The sequence below is a fragment of the Haplochromis burtoni genome, unplaced genomic scaffold (genome assembly GCF_018398535.1).
Source record: "Haplochromis burtoni strain Fernald_Lab_line unplaced genomic scaffold, NCSU_Asbu1 Contig_497, whole genome shotgun sequence".
NCBI lineage: Eukaryota > Metazoa > Chordata > Actinopteri > Cichliformes > Cichlidae > Haplochromis > Haplochromis burtoni.
In genome coordinates, this window is record NW_024582858.1 from 63,450 (window position 1) to 85,227 (window position 21,778).

Here is a 21,778-nt window from a genome sequence, read left to right on the forward strand (position 1 = left end):
TGTGTGTGTGTGTGTGTGTGTGTGTGTGTGTGTGTGTGTGTGTGTGTGTGTGTGTTATAGCTTAACTGGATGTAACATTTTGTCCTCAGTGTGTTAGCATTGCAGATTTATTTGGCACAAGCTAAAACCTTCTGTGCATTCACATGGGGTGAGCCTGAGGTCAGAGGTCAGGTCAGGCGTGTAACACTAATGGCTTTTAAAATACGATAAGATGCATTCATTTTAATATGCATGTATACATCCAGCCCAGGGTGCACTGCCACTGGAGGGCAGTGACCAGAGAGAGGTGTCTCGGGAGATCTCCCCCTTATATCTATCCGAAGGGTAAGTAAGTATCAAAGAAGATCTCTGTGTGTGTTGATGTGCAGGTGTGTGTGTGTGTGAGCAATCACACTCATGTGCACCCATCATTTGGCAGGTCCACTCTCTCCAGGTCTATTTCTACACTGAGGGACATCCCAGAGGTGTCGGACGAGTTGCCTGGGAGAGTAGCCGCGGAGTCACCTCGGTAATAACCAGCAGAAAAACAGAGACGACTCTCTCTTTAGTGTCTCCCGATGTTTGAGTTCGATTTGGAGACAGGAATGTGGTTTGTTTGTTGCCAGGTTGCTGCCAGAATTGGCCGAAGGTGAAGTAGAGCCTCTGCTTTTTCAGTCCCTCTTGCCGCCCGAGGTCAACCGCAAAAGTGTCAGCAATGTTTTTCAGCGGCTTCTGGGTAAGCAGGCACTTTCACTTATCATCGAACTGTCATGTCACTCATGTTAAAATTGTATTAATGGTACAGCGCCAAGGCTGTGGCGGTCCCTGGCCCGTGACCTTCAGTTTATAAAGGTTGAAATAACAAACAGTGTCACTAGTGGAAGCTTTAGGAATGAACTGATGAACAAACATACTGGTGACTTGTGTACATTCATGGAAAAGTAATTTGCTTTAAAAACATGAGATCTTTTCTGTGCTCCAGTGACCGTTTATGTGTGTGTGTGTTGTGTTGGTGGGTAGCATCTTTATCTGCCAGGAAGCTGCGTGTGGAGCAGGATGAGCCTTATGGTGACATCTTCATATTTCGTGGCTCCAACTATGAAGAAATACATCTGACTTTGTAACATGGAAGCAGCGAAGCAGCGCTGAGCCTCCTGATCGGACTCGTCCCGTCTTAAAGCCAGACTGGAAACTTCGTGTTCAACAGCATCATAAATACAAAGCGGTGTTTTGTGAGAGATCATTTCACGAGAAGGGTTTAAAAAGCATTTTATGGAGCTTTTAATGCGATTAAGTGTTGTTTTTATAATTGTTCCTTAGTGCTACCAGGTTTATGAGATTTCTGATAAATATTTTAACAATTTTTATTGTTTTATCTGCAATCAAACAGAAGTGTTGTCGTTGTTGTTCTGTGCACTCAGTTGAACTGTGCTGTGTTCTGTTGAACTGCAAAATAAATGAATTTTTGTGACCTCTGTGAGTTATTTCTGTGACGAAAGCGGGCGCCGCATGCACGCAACAAAGTATATGTAGCGTGCGGAGGAGGACGGGTGTGGAAAATCATACCGCCGGGGTTAAGGAGGTGCAAGGAGGAGAGGAAGTAAGTTGAGTGAAACTGGATCCACTCAGCCCCTGTGCCCACATCTTGATTCTCATCTGAAAACTTTCTCAGGGGGTTGTGACCAAAGTTTATTCTTAGCGTCTGTCTCAGCTCGCCCTCCTCTCTGTCCGTCTGTTCCTCACTTTTTGTGTTTGTCTGCTTCAGCTGTCGTGTTCGCTTACTTTCAGTGTTTGCCTTTTACTTTTTCTCTATTCTCCCTAAGATATTCTTTCTTCTTTTGTCACTTTCGTGGTGAAGCTTCGGCATCGTGTCTTCCTTTCACTTCTGGTTTCAGCTGACAACACTGCAGGCTATTTTTTACTTTTTCACAACTCCTCGTCCTCCAGTTTGTTCCCGTGCTGCTACTTGACTATTTATCGTGCTGACCTTGGCGCTTTTCCTCTCCACATTTCCTCATCGCCTTTTGTTCCTGCCGCTACCTCACCTGCATCTCGCCTTCACCTCCCGTGCAGCATCCCTCCATCCGCCTCTCTTCCACTCTCGTCTTTTCTCTGAGTAGATCTGCACTGCTGTGCAATGGGAAAGACAGAGCTGCATTCTCTGTTTAAGGGTTTTCTGGACTGTATTTGCCTCTGCCTTTCTGTGAGTATCTGCATTCTTTGAGCATGTTTTTGTGTCTCTTTCTAAGTCTGTGTGATTTACTTTTAACCAGCTGCACTATGTGTTGATCTCTTAAAGATCACCAGCTTTCTAACAATGAATGTGCAGATTGGTTGTGTTTATGTATGTCAGTGGCCCATGTCCTGCGCTAAGTGTCAGTTACTCACATGCTGAGCTTCTGATATTAATAACAGTCTCAGAATGTGGATGGAAATAGAGCCTCAGCTCCTCCAAAGAGAGTCATCTGGCATTTTCTTATGAGCCCCCTTTACGGCAGGCTCAGGTCTTTGAGATCGACCTTAATGCATTAATCATGGCTGCATTAGGACAGCCTCGGCAGGAGGATGTACACAAAGCTGTGTGAGCTTCTGTAACCATGCAAGCTTGAGTGCACGGGTATGTCCAGCTGGTGACCTTTCTCCTTACAGACCCAGAGGTCAGATGTTACTCGGTGTGTTTTTAGGTGGGGTGTGACAGAAGCAGGTTGATGTTTTTTTGATCTTTTGCTCCACCTTGTCATGAATGTGGCTGACTTTGTTTGCAGAGAAGAAGTGACCGGGCTGCAAATGACAGTGAGAGGGACTCTGAAAATGGTCACCTGATCTACAAAAGTGGTGACGTCCTTGAAGACAGATGTAGGTTGCAGCACAGATGTAGGAAGAGTAAGCAGCCTCGTTACGGTGCTCCGTCATTAAGCTGATCTTTATCTGTCTTGCAGATGAGATAGTCGACACTTTAGGTGAGGGGACCTTTGGGAAAGTGGTTCAGTGTGTGGACCACAGCAGGTAGGTTTTTCATCAGAAGTTTCAAGTTGAATCAATGTGCAGTGTGTGTGGGGGGGGGGGGGTTTTTTTTTTTTTTTTTAAAAACAGTGTTTAAAAACAGAGGAGGAAATCAAATTGCATTGAAGATCATTAAGAACCAGGACAAATACAGAGAAGCAGCCAAATTGGAAATCAACGTCCTGGAGAAGATCAGTGAGAAGGATCCGCACAACAAACAGTGAGTCTGTGATTGAAACGCTGTTACCCGTTTCATGTGCTTTATGTTTCACCCTCTGTTTCTCTTCCTCATCAGTAACTGCGTGCAGATGCTCAACTGGTTTAACTACTACGGCCATGTGTGCATCTCCTTTGAGCTGCTGTCTCTCAGCACATTTGACTTCTTGAAATCAAACAACTTCCTGCCGTATCCAATTAACCAGATCCGACACATGGCCCAGCAGATCTGCCACGCTGTCAGCTGTGAGTCCAATATGCATCATACAGAGTGTGCAGCACCACTTTCCCTTTTCTGCTGCACCTCTGCATCAATGCCAGGGATGAGACTAAGCAGATTAAACACGGCAAATTAGAGCAAGACGCAGGAGCAGTTAGGGCAGTGAGTGATTGATTTCATTCACGATGATTGATATCATCCAGTGATTAATTCTAGTCAATAACCGAACGCAATCATTTGCAAATCTCAGACAAGTCTGCTATTTATAATTTAGTCATATCAAATATTAATTTCATATTCAGTACAACCATTTGTTATGTAGCCATAACATGGTATCATTTGCTTGATATCATGCTGGCAAATTAACTTCAGAATGAGACAGGATGCTGTAAACCACGGCCTACGATTCTCCAAAATAAAAGCAGAGCATGCACTCCTAAATATTTAAACATAAACAGCACAAAAGATGAGCTGCAACCACAGATTTTATAGAAGATGGGTTCATCCACTGTGACTTCACACATTGGTTTAGATTAGTTTAATGCTACTTTTTTGGTCATTGAAATGTTTTTGTTTTTCGTTTTTTGGAGACAAGAGGTATCACATTTTTAGATGCACGTGCAATGCACAGATATTGCAAACTAAACCTGAAGCTGGGCTGTACCACACAGGATGTAATAATATTAAATTTCTCTATTTAAAAGCTTTTTTAAAAACTCAAATGCCACTCGGCTCCAGCTGCATGTGTTGGGAGACCTGCCAATCAAAGCAGCAACATCCTTAACTCTAGTATCCAAGTGGATGAGTTATTACAAAAAGGTCAGCTCCATAGCGTTGTTATGAAAGTGGAAACTATCCACAGAAGCCGAAGGTTTTTTGTACTGTAAACATGTGTCTTAACACATGGGGTCATGGGGATTGACTTGCTTTTGGAACTGGCCTCAAGTGGCCATTAGAGAAGCTGTAGTTTTTGGCAGCTTCACCTCGGGTTCAGTTTTCGGCCATGGAGGTTACTCCTCAGCTGGAACGCATCGCACCATCAAAGAGTCCTCTGCTTTAATTAAACCAACACTTCATCAGACAGAGTGGCTTCATTCGGGTTTCTGATATATAATCTTTGTAATATCCTATCTACTAACATTTAATTCGCTGCTGTAAATCTGTCACATCCAGCTGTCTACAATCAACCACATTTGAGGTGTCTGCTCATGATGAACTTCCTCATCTGAACTTCCCTCCCGTTTCCTCTGCAGTTCTCCATGACAACAAGCTGACTCACACTGACCTGAAGCCTGAGAACATCCTCTTCGTCAACTCGGACTACTCCCTCATATACAACGCCGAGAAGGTCAGAAATGGCTGCAGGCGTGATGGCTGAGCGCTTCAGGGGATGGTAGAAAAAGCGGGGATTAATGATGGCAGAAAAATGCAGCTTTTCATTTGGGTGCAAATTTGTTTCAGCAGAAATCAGACACCCACATGTATGCTTTTTATAATCTCATATTTATCCAGGAAGGCTGCAGCTTGTTTGTTGACCTTTGCAGGAAAATATGTGGCAGCTCTGAGACATATTGCTGAATTTTTATTTATGGGAATCTCCACTTTTTCTTCGTTTTTCACAGCCACATAAAAACGAAAACTAAATACACCCTTACTGCTTCCTGTTAAATCAGGATGTCCAAGCTTATTAAACTTTATGACGGCACCATGGCTTGGTTTGTATCTGAACAAATCACATGGCTTCTGGACCAATGTCCTGTGAACAGACAAGACCAAAGTGGAGACACAGTGTTGCATTTAGCAAAAAAGGGAGAACAAGCTTGTTGACTTTCTTGGAATTAGTTAAATCCACCAAGCAGGGTTTTTTAAGGTTAACTGGGTTAAATGAGACGTTGTGAGACATTGATTCAGTTAGTTGATTGAGATGTTTAATCTAATTAGTTTAATCCAACCAAAAAAGAAGTGGGAGATTAAGGGGGTTTATCTGCTGGTGGGGTTGTGTCACGAAGGGCATCTGCTGTAAAACGCAACCAAATCAAACATGCAGAGCTACCAGCTACAGTGACCCCTTGTCCACATGGAAACAGCCGATAGTAGCGTTTTTGTTGTTGCTGTTTTTCTAATCTGATAGACTCGTTCTTGTTTTGTCCTACTGTGTTGCAGTATTGTAAAATTGTTCATAACTTTTTGTTATTTTCATCACATTAGCGCAAGCCTAATGCTCTTTATCATTTTTATCAAAGCATCATCAATAGCAGGAAAATACAAAGATTATACTTTAAATGAGCGAAGTTGGGAGGGTTTACAGTGTTTCCACCTGTCGCCCATTTAGAAGTGCAATGAAAGGCAAGTAAACGACACCGCGGTGCGGCTCGTCGACTTCGGCAGCGCCACCTTTGACCACGAACACCACTCTGTCATCATCTCTACTCGTCACTACCGAGCCCCAGAGGTCATACTTGGTAAGAAATGTCATTTTAGCTCGGGGAGTATCCAGGACCTGCCCAGTCCAGTTGGTAACAAAGCTATTCCTTCTTCCACAGAGTTGGGTTGGAGTCAACCGTGTGATGTGTGGAGTATCGGCTGCATCCTGTTTGAATACTACAAAGGGTTCACACTCTTCCAGGTCACACATTCGACATAAAAGTAAGACGAACTTTGTCTTTTTATTTGTCATGGTCTTTACTTCCTCTTGTGTCCACTTACAGACTCATGACAACAAGGAGCATCTTGCTATGATAGAGAGAGTACAGGGACCGATTCCTCAGAAGATGATTCAGAGGAGCAGGTATCCCGCTCGTGCACCCTCTCATTGTCACAAACTCTGAAACACTTTGATCTGACGACTCTTCATTTTGATTCTCAGAAAGCAGAAGTATTTCCACCGTGGACATCTAGACTGGAACGAGTGCTCCAAAGCCGGACGCTACGTCAAATCCAAATGCAAGCCGTTAAGGGTGAGCCGTGGGCAGGCGGACCACAGATAAGCATTATCTGCTCGGGGCCCACCATTTGAATATAATGTCTCTCTCCTTGTTTTACAGGAATACTTGTTATCACACGGGAGAGAACACCACCATTTTTTCGATCTCCTAGAGAGGATGCTGGAGTACGAGCCCTCAAAGCGTATTTCTCTTTCCTCCGCTCTGTGCCATCCTTTCTTCCAGCCCCTCCATCATCCAGGAAGAAGTCAGGGGTGGAGGAACAGCTGTGACATGAGCAGATGACCTTTGGTAGACACTTAACCATATGTGGACCATATGGTGAGGGTGTTTGCAAGTTTATTTGTAATTTAAGCTTTAAAAATAAGAGGTTTAAGTTATTTGAGTTAAACACTGAAATGACAGCTAACAGTGAAAGAGAAAGTCTGAAAGCATCATTGTAAGCAGCTTCTCAGATAAAAGAAGTTTGAACAGTTACAGCTGATTGAGCTGGAAGAGAGAAAAGAGAAGCATCATCCTTTCAAGTAGGGGAAAAAATTTATTTAGCAGACACGTTTGTCTAAAGGTGCTAGCAATTTTTTTCTGAGCATATTATTTTTATGTTTGTTTGCTTTTCTATGTTTCTGTTAAAATTGTCTTAAAATTGTTTACAAGCTTGTTAAGTATGGAAAGACTTGACAAATGCAACCTACGTGACATTATAAAAATCCAACAGTCTCAGCCTTAATGTATCCTCCAGAACAGAAGCATTTTATTTTGAGGTAATGAGTCTCTAGATATTAATTAGAATAAATGTGATTTTTTTAAGTGTAATTTTCTAGTGTGTAGTTTTAATTATATAAAACATTAAACAAATAAAATAATTATATATAACATTAAAAAAGGAAACAATTGAAAAATATAAAAGTTATTTGCTTTTACTTTTTTATGCTGTACTTTTTATATTGGAGGAAAAAAGATGAAGAAATGGCGCAGGTGCCAAACGTTAAACTACTAATGGAGAACTGACCTTAACAAGCAAATCAACTGATGCAGTAGTCCTTATTTAACCCTGTATTCACGATTCATGTTCTTATATTAGCCATATCTAAAAAAAAAAATACGATTTTTCTAGTCAGTTATAACACACATGCACTGTGTCACTTCGTGCCATATTTCCCCATCTGAGAAATTGAAGTATAATTTTATCTAAAGAGACAAAAATTTTATTTCTCAGTATAAACTGCCAAATCATTTTCTTTGTGGTAGATTCCATCAGATTAAACAAGCTGCTAACTTTTTGGTGACTTCTTGCTAACCTCCAGTTAAATATAATAAAAAGCCTTCCCTGCGTTCTTTAAACTCAGGGAAGGCTAAAAAATAACAAAAAACAAAACAGAGTTTAGGAAAGTGCAGTGTAAATGTGGGACTTTGCTTCTGTATGTGGGAGATGTCATAAAACTGCTGCGGCGTCCCACAAAAAAAGGGACATCTGGTCACCCTAGCAAAAACACTGAAGTTTGGAAACAGGTGATGTAGTAATGGTTATAACAAACACAACAGACGTTGTCTTCATGCTAATAAAAGAAACATGTTCTAAAATTGGACATTTTAAAGGGAAAAAATAAAATGTATTCAGATACGTCTCTAACATTTGGAGGACATGATGTATTTAAAAGCTGAAGATGTATGATCCTTTCAGTTTTGTGCTTGCAGTCACTTTATGGCAATTTTGATGTTTTCTGTAATAAATTTTGCATAAAATAGCACCTGCAGTCATTGAATTAATTCAGATGCCTTCTTGCAACCTTTCAGTTCATCACTCATACATTCACACACTACTCAGCCCTCCTCTGGCATCTTGATTGAGTGCAGCTGAGCAGAGAGCATGGTCACTCTGCTGAGCGCGAGCGTGTACTCGCCAGTTTCCCCTCTTCAGCCTTTGCAATGCTGAAAGCGAGTGCAAGAGGCAGGATGCATGACGCCCACTCACTGGCAGTGAATGCATATTTAGGTGTTCTACTGTCACACGGGCGCAATGTGACATCACGCGGACTTTGAACCAGGAAGCCGGAGGTTAAAGATCAGCTAGCGTCCGATCAGACTGTTCCAGACAGTTTTCACATGCACTTCCATTTGGTAATTTCTGTAGAAGTTCAGGGTTCCAGTGCATTAATGCATAAAAATCACTTTAGATATGAAGATGCAGAAACACACACGCACACACATACGCACGTACGCGCACACACACATACACCTTATCATTTAAAATAAGAAACATGACAGATGCACCACTTCTTTATAAGATTGTGCAACATAGGGAAAGACCTTTACAAAAGCTCTACAACTCTCTTCTCTCAGAACAATGTTTTTTTCCACAAATATTCAGTTTTGCTGTTGTACTTCAAATATATTGTTAATAAATAATGCTATATACACGACTCTCGTACCGGCTACCTTTAAAATGAGACTATTGACTGTAAAACATTTTCAGTGACTTCATTCAGCCTTCTTGAAGACTTGCTTTGCTGCGACGCCTTGAACTCTCATTTCCTGCAGAGAAGAGACGGAGAAGAAGAGGGAAAAAAAACATGAGGTGAGAGGGTGTAAATGAATGGTGAGAAGCAACAAGAACATTTGGGATTCTGTCCAGAACACCCCCCTCACCAGCTCATGCTTTGACCTCATAATCCGTCTTCCACTCTTTCACATCTATTCATCAGGTCTTTTCAGCCCGCTCCCACTTTCCTCCTCCACCTCTTCATTAGTCCCTCACTGTTCCCTTTGTGTAACCTCTGAAACCGTCGCTGGTATTCCCCAGCATATTGAGTTTAGCATCGGCAACACTTTCTCTAAATTTGTGAGAGCTTTTTAGTGGGAGAATGCTGACTGTTTGAAAACGTAACCAGCAATGAAAGATAAGCTATGAGTTTTAACTGTTCTAGAACAAATGTGCCTCTGAGCTTCTGTAGCACTTGTGCATTCAGTTTGTGTGTACTCCTTTGTTAGGTGATGGACTTTCCCCTTTTAGGCACATACAAACTCCACAGACCTCTTAATAAAAACCTTTTCTCACAAAGACAGTAACAGAATTAGCCAATGAATAACTTCTAAAACCTGCCTTATTTGAATACCCTCCCTCATTTAGCATATCAATTTCTCCATCACTTCCCTTTAAGCTTTCATTTTCCTTCTTCCCTCTTCCTTGCTTTCTCTCTGCACTGGCCTCTTCTTCCCCTCGTACATCCTTACCAAATGCAGCTTGTCGCCCTCCAGCCAGTGCGTCCAGCCTCGTCCCTCTTTCTCGCCTCGCTGTACACAAACCAGCTTGTCGCCGTCCCAATCTACTGTAGTCTGTGTAACCACAGAGATGCCGTTAGTGTGAAACATTAGCATGTACAGTAGCTCACACAACACTCAGCCACACAAAGAGACAAGAAGCTTTATGCAAAGCAAAAAAGGGGTGGAGACTAATACAGTGATGCGTGAAAGGTCATGGAGCCTTTAAAATATACTTCATTTTTTCAAAGATGTGACCAAAAACATCAGATTTTAGATATTTGTTTAAAAATTACATGAATATATTAGTTGGACCTGATAAAAAATGATCCAATATTTTTGTATCTTTGCATCTTTTGTATCATGTGACACCCTGTAGACAGCAATAACTAAAAAAAAAAAGAACATTTAAAGATAATAGTTTGGGCTTTGACTTTCCAAAACATCTTTGATCTCCTTAACATCACTTTGGTGGAACAACTTGTGAGTTTGGGGTGATGTTTTTGTTTTATGATCCATTTCCTCCTGAGATTTAATCCACGGACAGGGGTCCTGTCACCTCCTTGAGACTTTTCTGGTGTAATTCAGATTTCATCCAGTTGTTTAAGACTAAATGCACAAAAACCGATCCAAAACATGACGCCACCATGGCCATTTCCTTTGTCCAAACACAAGACTTCTTATTTCATACTAAAAAAAGTTCTACTTCAGCATCATCTATACATGAATTCGAGTTCAAACAGCCTTCTGGTTTCCCAGTGAGATCTTTAGCAATCTGCAGGTCGAGTTTGCGCTGCTACGATGGACTCTATCGCCATTTAATGTTCTGCTGATGTTAGACTCAGTAACCTGAACACTGTCACTGTTGTCGAGACAAACTCTTTAAGGATGGTTTTATAACCTCTCCAGACTGATGAGCATCAGTAAATCAATAAATCAAATCAATACAACAGAGGAACCTCCTCTGTTTGGGCCATGACACACTTCCCACTTCTGAAAACTCAAGCATTTTACAAGCAAAGTGGTAAAAGCCACAATAACACGAGTCCTGGCTGGCAAATGTGCACAAACCCCGCCTCAGGGTCACATTACATTTTAAACATTTCATCAAATGCTTTAAAAATTCCTCACCATAAGGAGGGCAATCCCGGGCACAACCAACACATGTGTGTCAGATCTGCTGTCTGGACTCTCACCGAGGACATTTCGGGTCAACATTGGGATAAATCCTTACTAATCTAGCATTAGTTAAGTGAACACTTTGCACCAGCAAAGACAGATGATTAGCGCACCAAGTTTAGGACAGAGTTCCAGGGCTCATCAGTTAAAGTTATCCCCAAGTCAGTGTCCCAGTCTCAGACGGTCAGTGGAGCACGGATTAAGGTTACTGATAAGTTCATAAATCTGGGATATGAGTCGTCTCTGTTTAGCATTCAGCTGAAGAATATCATCATAGCCCATCATTGAATGGTTACTTGGGAAGGAGCTGACTGTTTCTTATTCTGGGTTTTTAAACAACAACGAGTGGTTATGGAATAATCCCAGCAGGAAGTATACAGACTTTACTCAAGTACCTAACCTTCAAAGCAAACTTTGGAAAAAACACAACACACACCTGACAGGTACGGCCATCCACTATCCTCAGGTCCTCAGTAAATTCTTTTCCAATATTAAAATCCATGCTGAAATTCTTGAAGGTAGTGATTGTGTTGATTTTCATGGCTCCTGTCTCTGGGTCATGGATGATCTCTTTAGTGGGCTTCAACATACACACGATCTTCCTCAAAGCAACATTAACATCTGGGAGAAAAGAGGGAAAGATTTTGTAAGCCACACTTATGGGGGGATCTTTTCTACCTCAGACACTGCAGGTGGAGTGAACACACACTTGTGAGGGTGTAAGTGGGTCAAAGGTGGTGATTTCATTACACTAATGTGCTGCTGGAAATGTAGATAGTCCACATCACTAAACCAGACACTGAAGATTATGAATCAGTCAACATATAAACAATTATTTAAAGATAAACGCATGAAAGATGAATGTTAAATGAGAGGGTTTTACCCGTTAAACATTTGATGGTAATAATACTATAAAATATGCTGCATAAAGACTGGTACCTAAACCTGTCAGGTAGGCGTCCACATTCTCCTGCTCCACCATATGATAGGTGCCGGAGTAATTAGGTTTAGTCATTTTTTCCTTAAGAAACTCCAGAAATTCCTGCTTTGCCTTGTTCTGGTTTTTCCTCCCGTCCCGTCTGGATCCCACGGATCAGCTGCCGACCCACAAGTCTGAACCAAGATTAGTGTACAACCACTTGTGCGTAAATTGTAAGCCCTGGCAAATACCTGCTCCAATCGAAACACAAATACAGATTAATCTAAAGAGATTCCATGCGAATAAATAGTAATAATTTAAACTTCACAAATCTGCTATTTTAGCTTTTTATTTTCAACTTCCAGCGCGCACAAATGTCTACAAATACTTGCGATGTTCTTTTCGCTCACTTACAGCTCGTTAAATAGCCGTGCACGAATCGCCTGTTGATCGCAGAAGTCTAATCATCACTTCTGCGGTGAACCTTTGTACAGCTGACGACGTAAGCTACGTAACTGACCGACGTAGTTGCCAGCTTTTGCGTGGTGTTCCCTGTAATTACCTTATCGTCTGTCCCGGTGTTTTATATGCGGTGTCAGCCACGATGGAAACAAATTAAATGCCGGGGCTTTCCCCCTCTTGGGTCCCTACTCTTTGTAGTGGTCAGTTGCTTTTTTGTCTCCCCCTGGGGCTAATTTTTTGTCCCTCGCCACCCCGACCCCGACCCCCTTCCACTTCTTTGTATATTTCATCACATCCATACTGATTGCCGAAACTATCTCCCTAACATCTCCATCCATCCTTTTTCTTTCACTTATCCAAGGTTTGTGAGTCTTTATACTGAGGTGATGATGATTATTATTATTCTCGGTGATAAATTCAAAAACTGCGGCGAACAGGTAGCCGGAAATGCATAGCAGGGATCCACAGTCCAATCACAGCAGCTGCCAGCTCCTTCGACGCCACCTGTACTTACATTTCCAGTAAGCTGGTGCACGTCTGGTGACGTCGTAGGATTCGGGGGAAGGGGTTACGACATCCCTACACATAAGTATAAATCCCCGGTGACACGCACAGATCCCGTCACATGTGCACGTGGATTTTGGAGACAATTTTTAAGCTGCCAAATGTAAGCTGCTTTCAAGTGAGGGTGGAGAACTGGGACATCTGAGCTTCATGTGTTTTTCATATATCATCCCTCGACTAGAAAACGAGTAATAGCCTGTGAAAGTTGATATATGGTTTAAATAACCTGCACTGCTTGCTGGATGTTCTTCTGATGTAAAACGGTCAGTTAGAGCTCCTTCTCTGAAGCGAGTATAGGATAACTCTTGCTCATTTTTAAATATAGATTTAATCCAGGTGATGTAGAATGACTACATCTAGGCTCCTATATGGCGTCTGTAATCTTAAATTGGGGAATTCCACAGAAAGCCCAAATGTCCCAGTTTTCTGTTAGTACGTGAATGCTGCTTACATTTGTGGATCTGGGTAGAAGCTGGCAGCCCGAAGACAGTCTCAAAACCCCACGTGCACATGTGACGTGATCTATAAATCTCCCCGTATCAGTCTAGGTGTGTGTAAACACTCGTCTAGTCATCTAAATGAGGCTCAGTTCACCCGATGCCACATCGGCCTTTGTCACCATAAGGAGAAAAACCGAGGACCTCATTGCTTTTTATATAGGTGGGAGTCACCAAACACCCCAAGATACGATATCATTGACATTTATAACATTTCGCCATATACCGAGTACTGCAATAACATATTTAAAGGATCCATCACCTTATTGTTAAACTGCAAATTATGTCCTAAGAGTTAAACTTTGTCATCGTCTCTTTATCAAATAAGATAGTTATCTCAATTCACTTTTTTGTTTCCAAGCATGCCAGCACTGTTACTAAAACCCGCCATAAGAGGGAGTCAGTTTGCTATCAGTCTGCGATTGAATGGGGTCAAGTTGGCAATTACATGTAATTTGTTTCTGATAATACAGTAATAATAATGGGAAACCATTTAGTCGACCCTCAGACTAGTCTACTTCTGCCTGAGGTTTCTTTTACTGAAATTCAAGTTAGTCCTCACTGTTGCTAAGTGTTGCTAAGATCTGATTGTTGGGGTTTCCTCTGTATTATTGTAGGGTCTTTGGCTTACAATGTAAAATGCTTGGAGGTGATTGGAGTCGTGATTTGGCATTATATAAATAAATCTGAATTGAATAGTCACCACAGGTTGCAGCAGTAATGTAAAAAAAAAAATAATGCAATCACCAGGCAGCCAATATTTATTTATTTATTTTTGGTTGATTGAAGGAGGTCGCCGTTCTATTTTTCCTCCTGTGACTGAGCCATTAGCTTGCTCTGAATTAGGAATGAGGTTTTGTCAAGCTGCTTGTATCCAGTGTGGGATGGTTTGTTGTTTGAGTTAATTTAATGTAGGTTTACTCAGCTAACGTTGTCTCAGGATGGTGCTGCATGAGATTTTTTATTGTATTCCGAGAGTATTTTAATTTATTAAAATATTCAAATTCAGTGTTCCTGTATAGATACATGCAAATATCGCATTACTACGCTTGATTTTTGTCTCAAACACTTGTTTTTCCAAACACTTCCTTGTTTCCAAAGTGGTCGCCACAGTATCCTCGGGATCAGAACTAGAAGTAAACTAGCTTGTGTCGCCTTCTGCTCTCAGGATCTTTTGCATGTTAACAACCACACCACTGAGGGTAAAAGTTAGAATCAGGGTTAAGTTGCAGTAAGGGTCAGAGGCATTCACCTGTGATGGTGAAGGTTAGGGTGACGTGCTAAGTTATAATGTCAACCAGTGTTGAGCAAAAAGAGCCACTTAAGGGATTTTCAGGGAGATCAGTGTCCAACATGTGACAAAACAACACTGGCACACACACACACACACACACACACACACACACACACACACACACACACACACACACCTGAAGAATATGAACATGGAAATGTTCAGTAATGTTTCCCCTTTGTTCTGTTCATGAATTGTACTAGCTGACACAGGACCACCTCGAGCTATCTTCAGTAGTAAAAGGCAAAACTTTGGATTAGTAAACAGATCTCAGGTCTGCATGAGCTCTGGGGTAGGGGGCGTGGTTTCTCTCTGTGATCTTGTTAAAGTATTAAAGCTTCCTCACCTGTTAGAAATTAAAGTGCTCTGGGCACCAGAGGAGGAAGAGTAAGGGGAGAGGGGTGTGGAAATGAGTGAGGGACTTCAAACAGGTTGGTTGAAGTGTACATATGGGCTCTCGGTGCCAAGTAGGGCATTAGAGTAGGTCAGAGAGCATAAAACTCACTGTGGAGTCGTTCCAAGACATTCAAACAAGTGTGCCAAAATAAGAAATCAGGAGAACAGCTGGGCCACATTTCTGAAAAAAAGGACACACGGAGATCTAAGTAACCCCATTTTACATTCAACAGTAGTATATAGTTATATTTAACAAATAATGTATCATGGTGTTGTAAGCAGATAAGTGCGTTATAATGTACTTTTAGAAACTGGAGACAATTGATAACATTTAAAGCCATGTTCAAACTCTTTTTTCCTCATTTTAGTAGTAATGATAGTTATTGGTAAAAATATTTTGCAAATTGTAGTTGGTGGAAATGAAATGAATTAAACACAGCATCAATTCAGGAAGCAGAAAAGTCAGGCCTAATTTGCTGTCTCATGGAGAGCACATCATTGGAAGAGAATTAGGCTGTTTATAAGCTCCTTCTTTTCATTCTGTGTCCAGCATAATTAATACCTGTTGCCACTGAAGGGGAGACTTGCTGCTGCTCTCTGTGTACTCATATGGAAGTGCAGGGAAGTCCCAGAGCAGCCGTACAAGACATTGAGCCAGTGACTCACCCTCAGCATCTAATTCTGGGTCAGGCTGACCTTCTATCACTTTCAGAGGTCTCTCTCTTCCTCTTTCCCTTTCTCCTTTTCTCTGTAGGGATGTGTCTGCTCGTTTTGTAGTTGTTGAAAGAGGTGTGTTGGGGTCAAAGCAGAACCTTACCAGCTGCAGTCAGTTCTTCAAATGAGACCACTACATATCCTCAGAACTGATGTTTCCACTCTGCCAGGTTGGTGTTTTTGTGACCATGCCTCTTGTCACTTTTGCTAAATGTTTGGATAGATTCCCAGGGCCATCCTGTCTTTAGTGTTTTGCAGCCTCCTCTGCTCTGGCTTCAGTGTCTTTCTCAGCAGCCAGCTCACTAACCTCTCCCTCGCATCTTCAGGCTCTCAGCCATCAGTTCAGCCTCCACATCTGGCTTTGTTCTTGCCTGCTGGCAACCCCTGGCCCTCTGCGCTTCCATCAGAGATTTATAATAAATCAGTTTGGCCCATCCCCTGCCTCATGGTCTGTTTGCACATGGTTTGTAGGTCACCATGACAACACTGATAATTGCACAGACCAGTCACTTAACATGGTGTTGCAATCATTCCCCAGAGATTTTGGTTCATATTGATGTGGTAACATTGTCTGGCTGTACAATGCACATTGAGATCCAATGACTTTGGATACCATTGGAGTAAAGTGCAGCAACAGACACAAACAGAACTGCTGAAACAGCTCATTTGGAAGAACGTTAGGTCCCTGGTTCAATCTCACGTTTTAGCAGTGGAAGGATAACTTTATGCAAACGCTCCTCCTTGACTTAATAAAGGATTGTGTTTCCATTTGTACTGAGATGCTTTTATGTGATTGGCAATTAGATATCTACCTTAATTAGTCGTTGAATGGGGGTATTTAATAAAATATTTGCTAAATATGTGATACTGTGACTAGCTAGAATTGCTGTTGTTTTTCTCTGTGTGTATTTCAGTGTTGTATCTCCCATTAAAAGACTGTGTCTACATGCCTAAATGCACTGAGGTGCAGCCACGTGACTGGCTGCTTAGATATTCGTGTTAACGAGTTGCTTTTACAGGAGTGCCTATTACACCTGTGACAATCCTAATAACAAACAATCCTCTTTGTCTGTAGTGATCCTAAGTGAAACTGAACAGAGTGAAACTGAACAGAGAGGAAAGAAATGACCCGGTGAAGGTTGTTTTTTTAGGTTTTGTTTTTCACACTCATGCCCTCTGCCTCACTCAGATAATATTTCTGCTGGGAAGCTGTCTTTAAGTAATTTGATTGCATGTAAATTTTCCATGTAATTTGTTTCATAAGTAGAAGGTAAAATGTTACATTTACTGGAATCTAGTTTGTTTTGGTATATCGATCACATTTCCCCTAATGGTTAATTACTACATAAATAACCCTTTGATTTTATATTATGTTGTGTTTTATTCAAGATTCTTGCTTCAATTTTTAATGAGGGTGAGAAATCCTTTTTTGAGTGCATATATTTTTTTTAAAAAAAGAAGAAGAAGAAAGAAATCAGGGGTAATGTATTACACTGCAACTTTTAAAACTGTGTTTGTGGATAAAAAAGTCTATGATGCAGGAAACTATGCTCTCCCTTTAAACAAACTTCAGCACTGATTGTTTGGTGGAGAGACTGAGGGAGACCGGAGGGTGACCCCACTCTGTCCCCTCTTTTCTGACAGTTTGCACAGTTGCACAGTCCAGCTGTCAGTACGTTTCTGATCTCCCACTGACTCAAATACTTCTCTTTAAGGCCGGACTCTCTCCATCCAAGTTTCATTTCTTCTTTCCCCATCTTTAGTCATCTTTAATCCACGAATGTTTAGTGAAATAAATACCAACAGCATTCTTGTAAGAAAAAAAAACTGTCACTGTTGCATTTATTCTCCCATTTTCTAAACTATGAAAACAACATGGATTAAATGGAGCTACGCAGGAGGACAAATGAGTCTATAAATATATGAACTTACTGTGAATGCATGGGTGTGTCACTCAACATCACGTCTAAAGCTTCACCCCTGACACGTGACTCATCAGGTGCATTCCCTGCCACGGCTAACGAGATTCCCCTCATTAAGTCCCTTAGGTAGTAATCTGTGTGGCAGAGTTGGGGGTAGTGAAATGTGAAAACGATTCTGTAGGAGGGAAAGAGGGAAGGAGAGGCTGAAACCTCAATGGAAAACAGTGATTTTGTCCTGTGAAGGTCAGGAAGTTGCAGGCTTAATATCTCGTGGAGAGTCTACTGTTTTTTATTCTTGTTTTCCCCACTTTTTAAAAAGCTTTAGGGATTGGCTGGTGGTGGTGAAGGCCATCTGGCTGGGTCCTTTATCTGGATTTTATGGTGTGAGCCTTAGGCCAACTGTGGCCACCTGCATGGGTAAGATAACCGTGGACAGGAACAGCATGGTAAACCATGTTTGTGTGTAAATCAGTGGTAATAGACCCTGAAAATTAGTCTGTTCAGCATGTTAGTTTGGCATTTTCATGTTTTGTCATCACGTAGTTTCCGTTTTTCTGCTTTACTGCCCTCTTTAACCTGATCTAGATGATAAACTCTCCATCAGTGTGTTTAACCTTTCTGAGTGTCTGAGCCTTGTCTGACTGCCGTCCTTGTCCTTGGCAGGAGTTATTGCTGTGAGATTTCAGACTGCGTGTCCTGATTTTCTCGTGTCAGTGCAACACAACATGAGGGAAGGCGAAAGCCACCATAAATTCACCTGTCATCTGACGAGGAAATAGGGGTGTGTGTGCGGTACATCATGGAGTCTGTGGTGAGATTAAAAAATTCCCTGAGCATGCCCATCAGGAAGCTGACCAGCTGTGTGTCGGAGTTGAAGGGGAAGAAGCTGTGTGCCAAACGTAGGAACAAGAGAGGGAGAGGCAGTGGGAGTCGAGGAGGATGTGTCAAGTTGGGCAAAACGTCTCCCCCCCGAGCTGCATATCCCAAAGATCTGTCTATCATTTGCTCGTACCAGACAGAGCTGGAGAAGGAGAGGCAAGTAATGCTCTGTATGTGATGTAGAAACCGTCATGCAGGGGTGAAGGAAGTATTTACATACTTTAAGTAAAAGTAGCAACAGGTGCTTTTGTAAACATGAAGTGTTACAAGTAGCACTCTTACAGTGAAAATGTTGCTTAAAAATCACAATTCATAGTTTTGGAATCTAAATGAGAAATTGTTATCGAGAAGAAATAAAAAATGAAACACAATGAAACGACTGACAAACTAAACTAACCGCCCATATCAGCCAATTTCTGTGTAGTGTCACCACAAACTGCCTCCAAGACAGTGGGAGGGGCGTCAGAAATGGAAACCACAAGTACCACAAAGCTGCACAAGCACCTGAGTAGTATCATTATTTTGTGCCATTACAAATAACAGGCAGGGTTGCTTCTTGGATGCATTATATGAACAGGCGTTTTATCATTTCCAGGTGAAAATGGAAAAAAGACTCTAAACACACATGAAATCAAGTTTTTGCCTGAGTTACATGTAATTCATCTGCAAACTGAAATCAATCCCCTCAGTTCACCTCATTTTGTCAATTCCTCACTGTGCTCTCATTGCAGGAGGCAGCTGAGATGAACGAAGGCGTTAACTGTTGTCACCTGTGCAGAGAGATTTTTATTTTCTGCCTGCGATATCTGAGCTGTATTTATGTTTGTCTGCTGTGTTGACAGAAAGCTGCGGGAAGCCACCAAGGCCCAGAAGAATGCAGAGAGAGCAGCGATGAGAGCTCATTTCAGGAGAAAATATCAGCTGCCTGAGGTCTGTGTTTGGAAGAAAATAACAATATTTATCCTCTAGTTTTGTGTAAATTGGACAGTTTTCCCCTTATACACGGTACTGTTTTTTTTATTTTATTTCTTTAACAGAGTTGAATTGAAACTTTACAAAACGCTGCATCCTTCTGTTCACTACTCTCACACACCAGTTTTAATTTTCTTCAAAATATAATGTTTTTCCAACTTCACTGAATTAATTTAGATAAAATGTCAAATAACCACAAAAATGTGCTGCGTAATTCTTCTGAATTTAGGATTCAGGGTTCAGCAACCAAAAAATTCTTACCAGTTCAAAATGAAACTTGCTTGGGTCAAAGAAAATGAGAAGATAGAGAGAAGATGAGAAGTAAATACTTTTTTTTATCAAGTATTTACTTGATAAATATCCTCAGGGAAAAAAAATGAAATCATGAAAGGAAAAAAGAAAAAAAGGGCAGTGCGGTGGGGTGGTGGTTATCGCAGTCAGAAGGCCTTGGATTCAAATCTTGACTTTCTAGTCCAGTCTGGTCTTTCTGTGTGGAGTTTGCATGTTCTCATGTCTGTGTGGGTTCTCTCTGGGTACTTTCATTTCATCATTAAACATCATGTTAATGTCTGTAGCTCAGTAGTTATAAACCAATCTCAATGCAGTTTCTGTTTTTCCTTTTGCAAACACTTCTCCATCAACAAGATGTAGCGCATCTTGATGCAATTATGGTTATACTGCATAAAAAAACCTTAAAACTCAAACTGTTATAACTTCAGATGCGTTTGCAGCCTTTGCAGAGGTACAGCCAACCCCCAACAATACAATAGTTGGCTTACTCTTTGCAGGCATTATCCATGTGTGCCAACTTGTATGTTACTGCAACATAATAATGGATTGGATTTATATAGTGCTTTTCAAGGCACCCAAAGCGCTTTACAATACCACTATTCATTCACACACTGGTGGAGTGTGTGAATGTGCAAGCTACAGTTGTAGCCACAGCTGCCCTGAGGTAGACTGACAGAAGCGAGGCTGCCATATCGCGCCATCGGCCCCTCTGGGCAACACCAGTAGGCGGTAGGGTAAAGTGTCTTGCCCAAGGACACAACGACCAGGACAGAGAGCCCGGGGATCGAGCCGGCGACCTTCCGATTACAGATGCGCTTCCCAACCCCTGAGCCACGGTCGCCCCAAGGACATAAGAGATGTAGAGCTATTTATTCATTTTTATTTTTGCAGCACGTTCAATCCTGTAACCCATTTGTTCTTCCATCATCCTTCAGAACACGAAGGACACAAACCAGCGGAGGTCAGTCGGAGGCAAAGTGTCGCTCCCACACGAGCTATCGACAATAATTCATCCTGAAACCAAAACCAAGGACGATGGCTTCAACCTGCTGAGTGCCTTTCAAGGCCTCAGCTTCAGCACAGCGGTCCTCACAGGGAGGAAACGCAGCGGGACGCCTACTCCTGCACCAGCAAATGGGGGATCTTGTAAAATCATGTGATCAATATGTAGTCACAGCAATGATTATTACACTCTATTAATGAAGAGAACAGCATATGGGAATTTATGACTGCTGCTTTTATGTAAGCTGAAGTCAGTTTTCTTCTTACATAGCTCTGATAACTTGTAACAGGTGAATAAGTCACCTGTTTTACTTAATAATAACAAATACGCCAGTGTAAAATGCTTATTTTAGGTACTGATTAGATATACTCAAACATTATTATGAGGTGTTGAATTACTGGTCAGTACATGACAATGAAAGTACAAATGGGATTTTACGCAGTCCTTGAAGAATTTTCTCCTCATTGAATATGTTGATTTTATACTGTTTTAATAAGCTGTTGCATTATATTGTGATTATATAACTAAATCAATAGTTGTAGATGTTAAAACAGGGCACATCTTGTCCTGGTGATGTTTCACTCGGACACCGTGTTTAGTTTTTTTATAATAGAAGCCAAGCTAGTACGCAGAGCTGTCGGTCTAAATGATATAGATCCAACTAAGAGATCTATACACAAGTGAGGAACCTCAGGGCAACAAAACAACATGAAACTTTCTTATTTTGTGTGATTATGTTAGAATTTGTCCACTTTTCTTTATACTGAGTCCTTTCTGCATCACATCTACAGTATCGGTGATGTGTATGAGCCAAATCTGCTAGTTTCTAATAACTGCTTTGTTTGTGTTGAGCTTATTTTGGTGCATAAATTCAAGGCTTTTATACAGGATGGAGAAAAAAACCACTTACGAAGGTGGCCATTTAGTCTGTTTGTTTGTAGCTGATTTGCTGTGATTGAACTTGTAATAAAACACATTTCGGGAAGCTATACTGGCCCATTATCTGTTTTTTGTGCAGTCAACCTGACATTCTGGCTCTGTTGTGTTTCTCTTGAACTCTGATGCTCA

At 41.4% G+C, this 21,778-nt stretch overlaps 4 protein-coding genes across 10 annotated transcripts in view; 3 read left to right on the forward strand and 1 right to left on the reverse strand.

The window, feature by feature from the left end:
* Nucleotides 1–1,440, forward strand: part of LOC121812267 (meiotic recombination protein REC8 homolog) — a 2,668-nt gene extending 1,228 nt beyond the window's left edge. Inside the window, exons 3-6 of the mRNA XM_042213919.1 lie at nucleotides 246–324; nucleotides 419–508; nucleotides 606–715; nucleotides 1,000–1,440. Of these exons, the coding sequence (XP_042069853.1) occupies nucleotides 246–324; nucleotides 419–508; nucleotides 606–715; nucleotides 1,000–1,103 (383 nt within the window). The 3' untranslated portion in view covers nucleotides 1,104–1,440. The remainder of the gene's footprint in view (nucleotides 1–245; nucleotides 325–418; nucleotides 509–605; nucleotides 716–999) is intronic.
* Nucleotides 1,441–1,634: 194 nt separating this feature from the next.
* Nucleotides 1,635–8,000, forward strand: clk2b (CDC-like kinase 2b). Its single transcript, XM_005946643.2, has 11 exons — nucleotides 1,635–2,182; nucleotides 2,745–2,835; nucleotides 2,919–2,985; nucleotides 3,086–3,202; nucleotides 3,278–3,444; nucleotides 4,672–4,766; nucleotides 5,751–5,880; nucleotides 5,962–6,044; nucleotides 6,127–6,206; nucleotides 6,285–6,375; nucleotides 6,463–8,000. The coding sequence occupies exons 1-11, from the start codon at nucleotides 2,117–2,119 to the stop codon at nucleotides 6,643–6,645; spliced, it is 1,170 nt and encodes a 389-aa protein (XP_005946705.1). The 5' UTR covers nucleotides 1,635–2,116; the 3' UTR covers nucleotides 6,646–8,000.
* A 621-nt stretch (nucleotides 8,001–8,621) lies between these two features.
* Nucleotides 8,622–16,020, reverse strand: LOC102297374 (retinol-binding protein 1). Of its 7 annotated transcripts, none has more exons than XM_042213924.1 (5): nucleotides 15,492–16,020; nucleotides 15,039–15,110; nucleotides 11,234–11,418; nucleotides 9,592–9,693; nucleotides 8,622–8,892 (listed from the first exon to the last, which is right to left on the reverse strand). In XM_042213924.1, the coding sequence occupies exons 2-5, from the start codon at nucleotides 15,106–15,108 to the stop codon at nucleotides 8,839–8,841; spliced, it is 411 nt and encodes a 136-aa protein (XP_042069858.1). In that variant the 5' UTR covers nucleotides 15,109–15,110; nucleotides 15,492–16,020; the 3' UTR covers nucleotides 8,622–8,838. The 7 variants fall into 7 exon arrangements, with proteins under 7 accessions (XP_042069858.1, XP_042069857.1, XP_014184509.1 ...); XM_042213923.1 differs by lacking the exons at nucleotides 15,039–15,110; nucleotides 15,492–16,020 and adding exons at nucleotides 11,737–11,967; nucleotides 12,693–12,767; XM_014329023.2 differs by lacking the exons at nucleotides 15,039–15,110; nucleotides 15,492–16,020 and adding exons at nucleotides 11,737–11,967; nucleotides 12,279–12,386.
* A 1,689-nt stretch (nucleotides 16,021–17,709) lies between these two features.
* LOC106633798 (complexin-4) lies at nucleotides 17,710–21,718 on the forward strand. Its single transcript, XM_014341470.2, has 4 exons — nucleotides 17,710–17,982; nucleotides 18,229–18,600; nucleotides 19,287–19,374; nucleotides 20,643–21,718. Exons 2-4 carry the CDS (start codon nucleotides 18,365–18,367, stop codon nucleotides 20,865–20,867), a joined length of 549 nt encoding a protein of 182 aa, XP_014196956.1. The 5' UTR covers nucleotides 17,710–17,982; nucleotides 18,229–18,364; the 3' UTR covers nucleotides 20,868–21,718.
* Nucleotides 21,719–21,778: the final 60 nt, after the last annotated feature.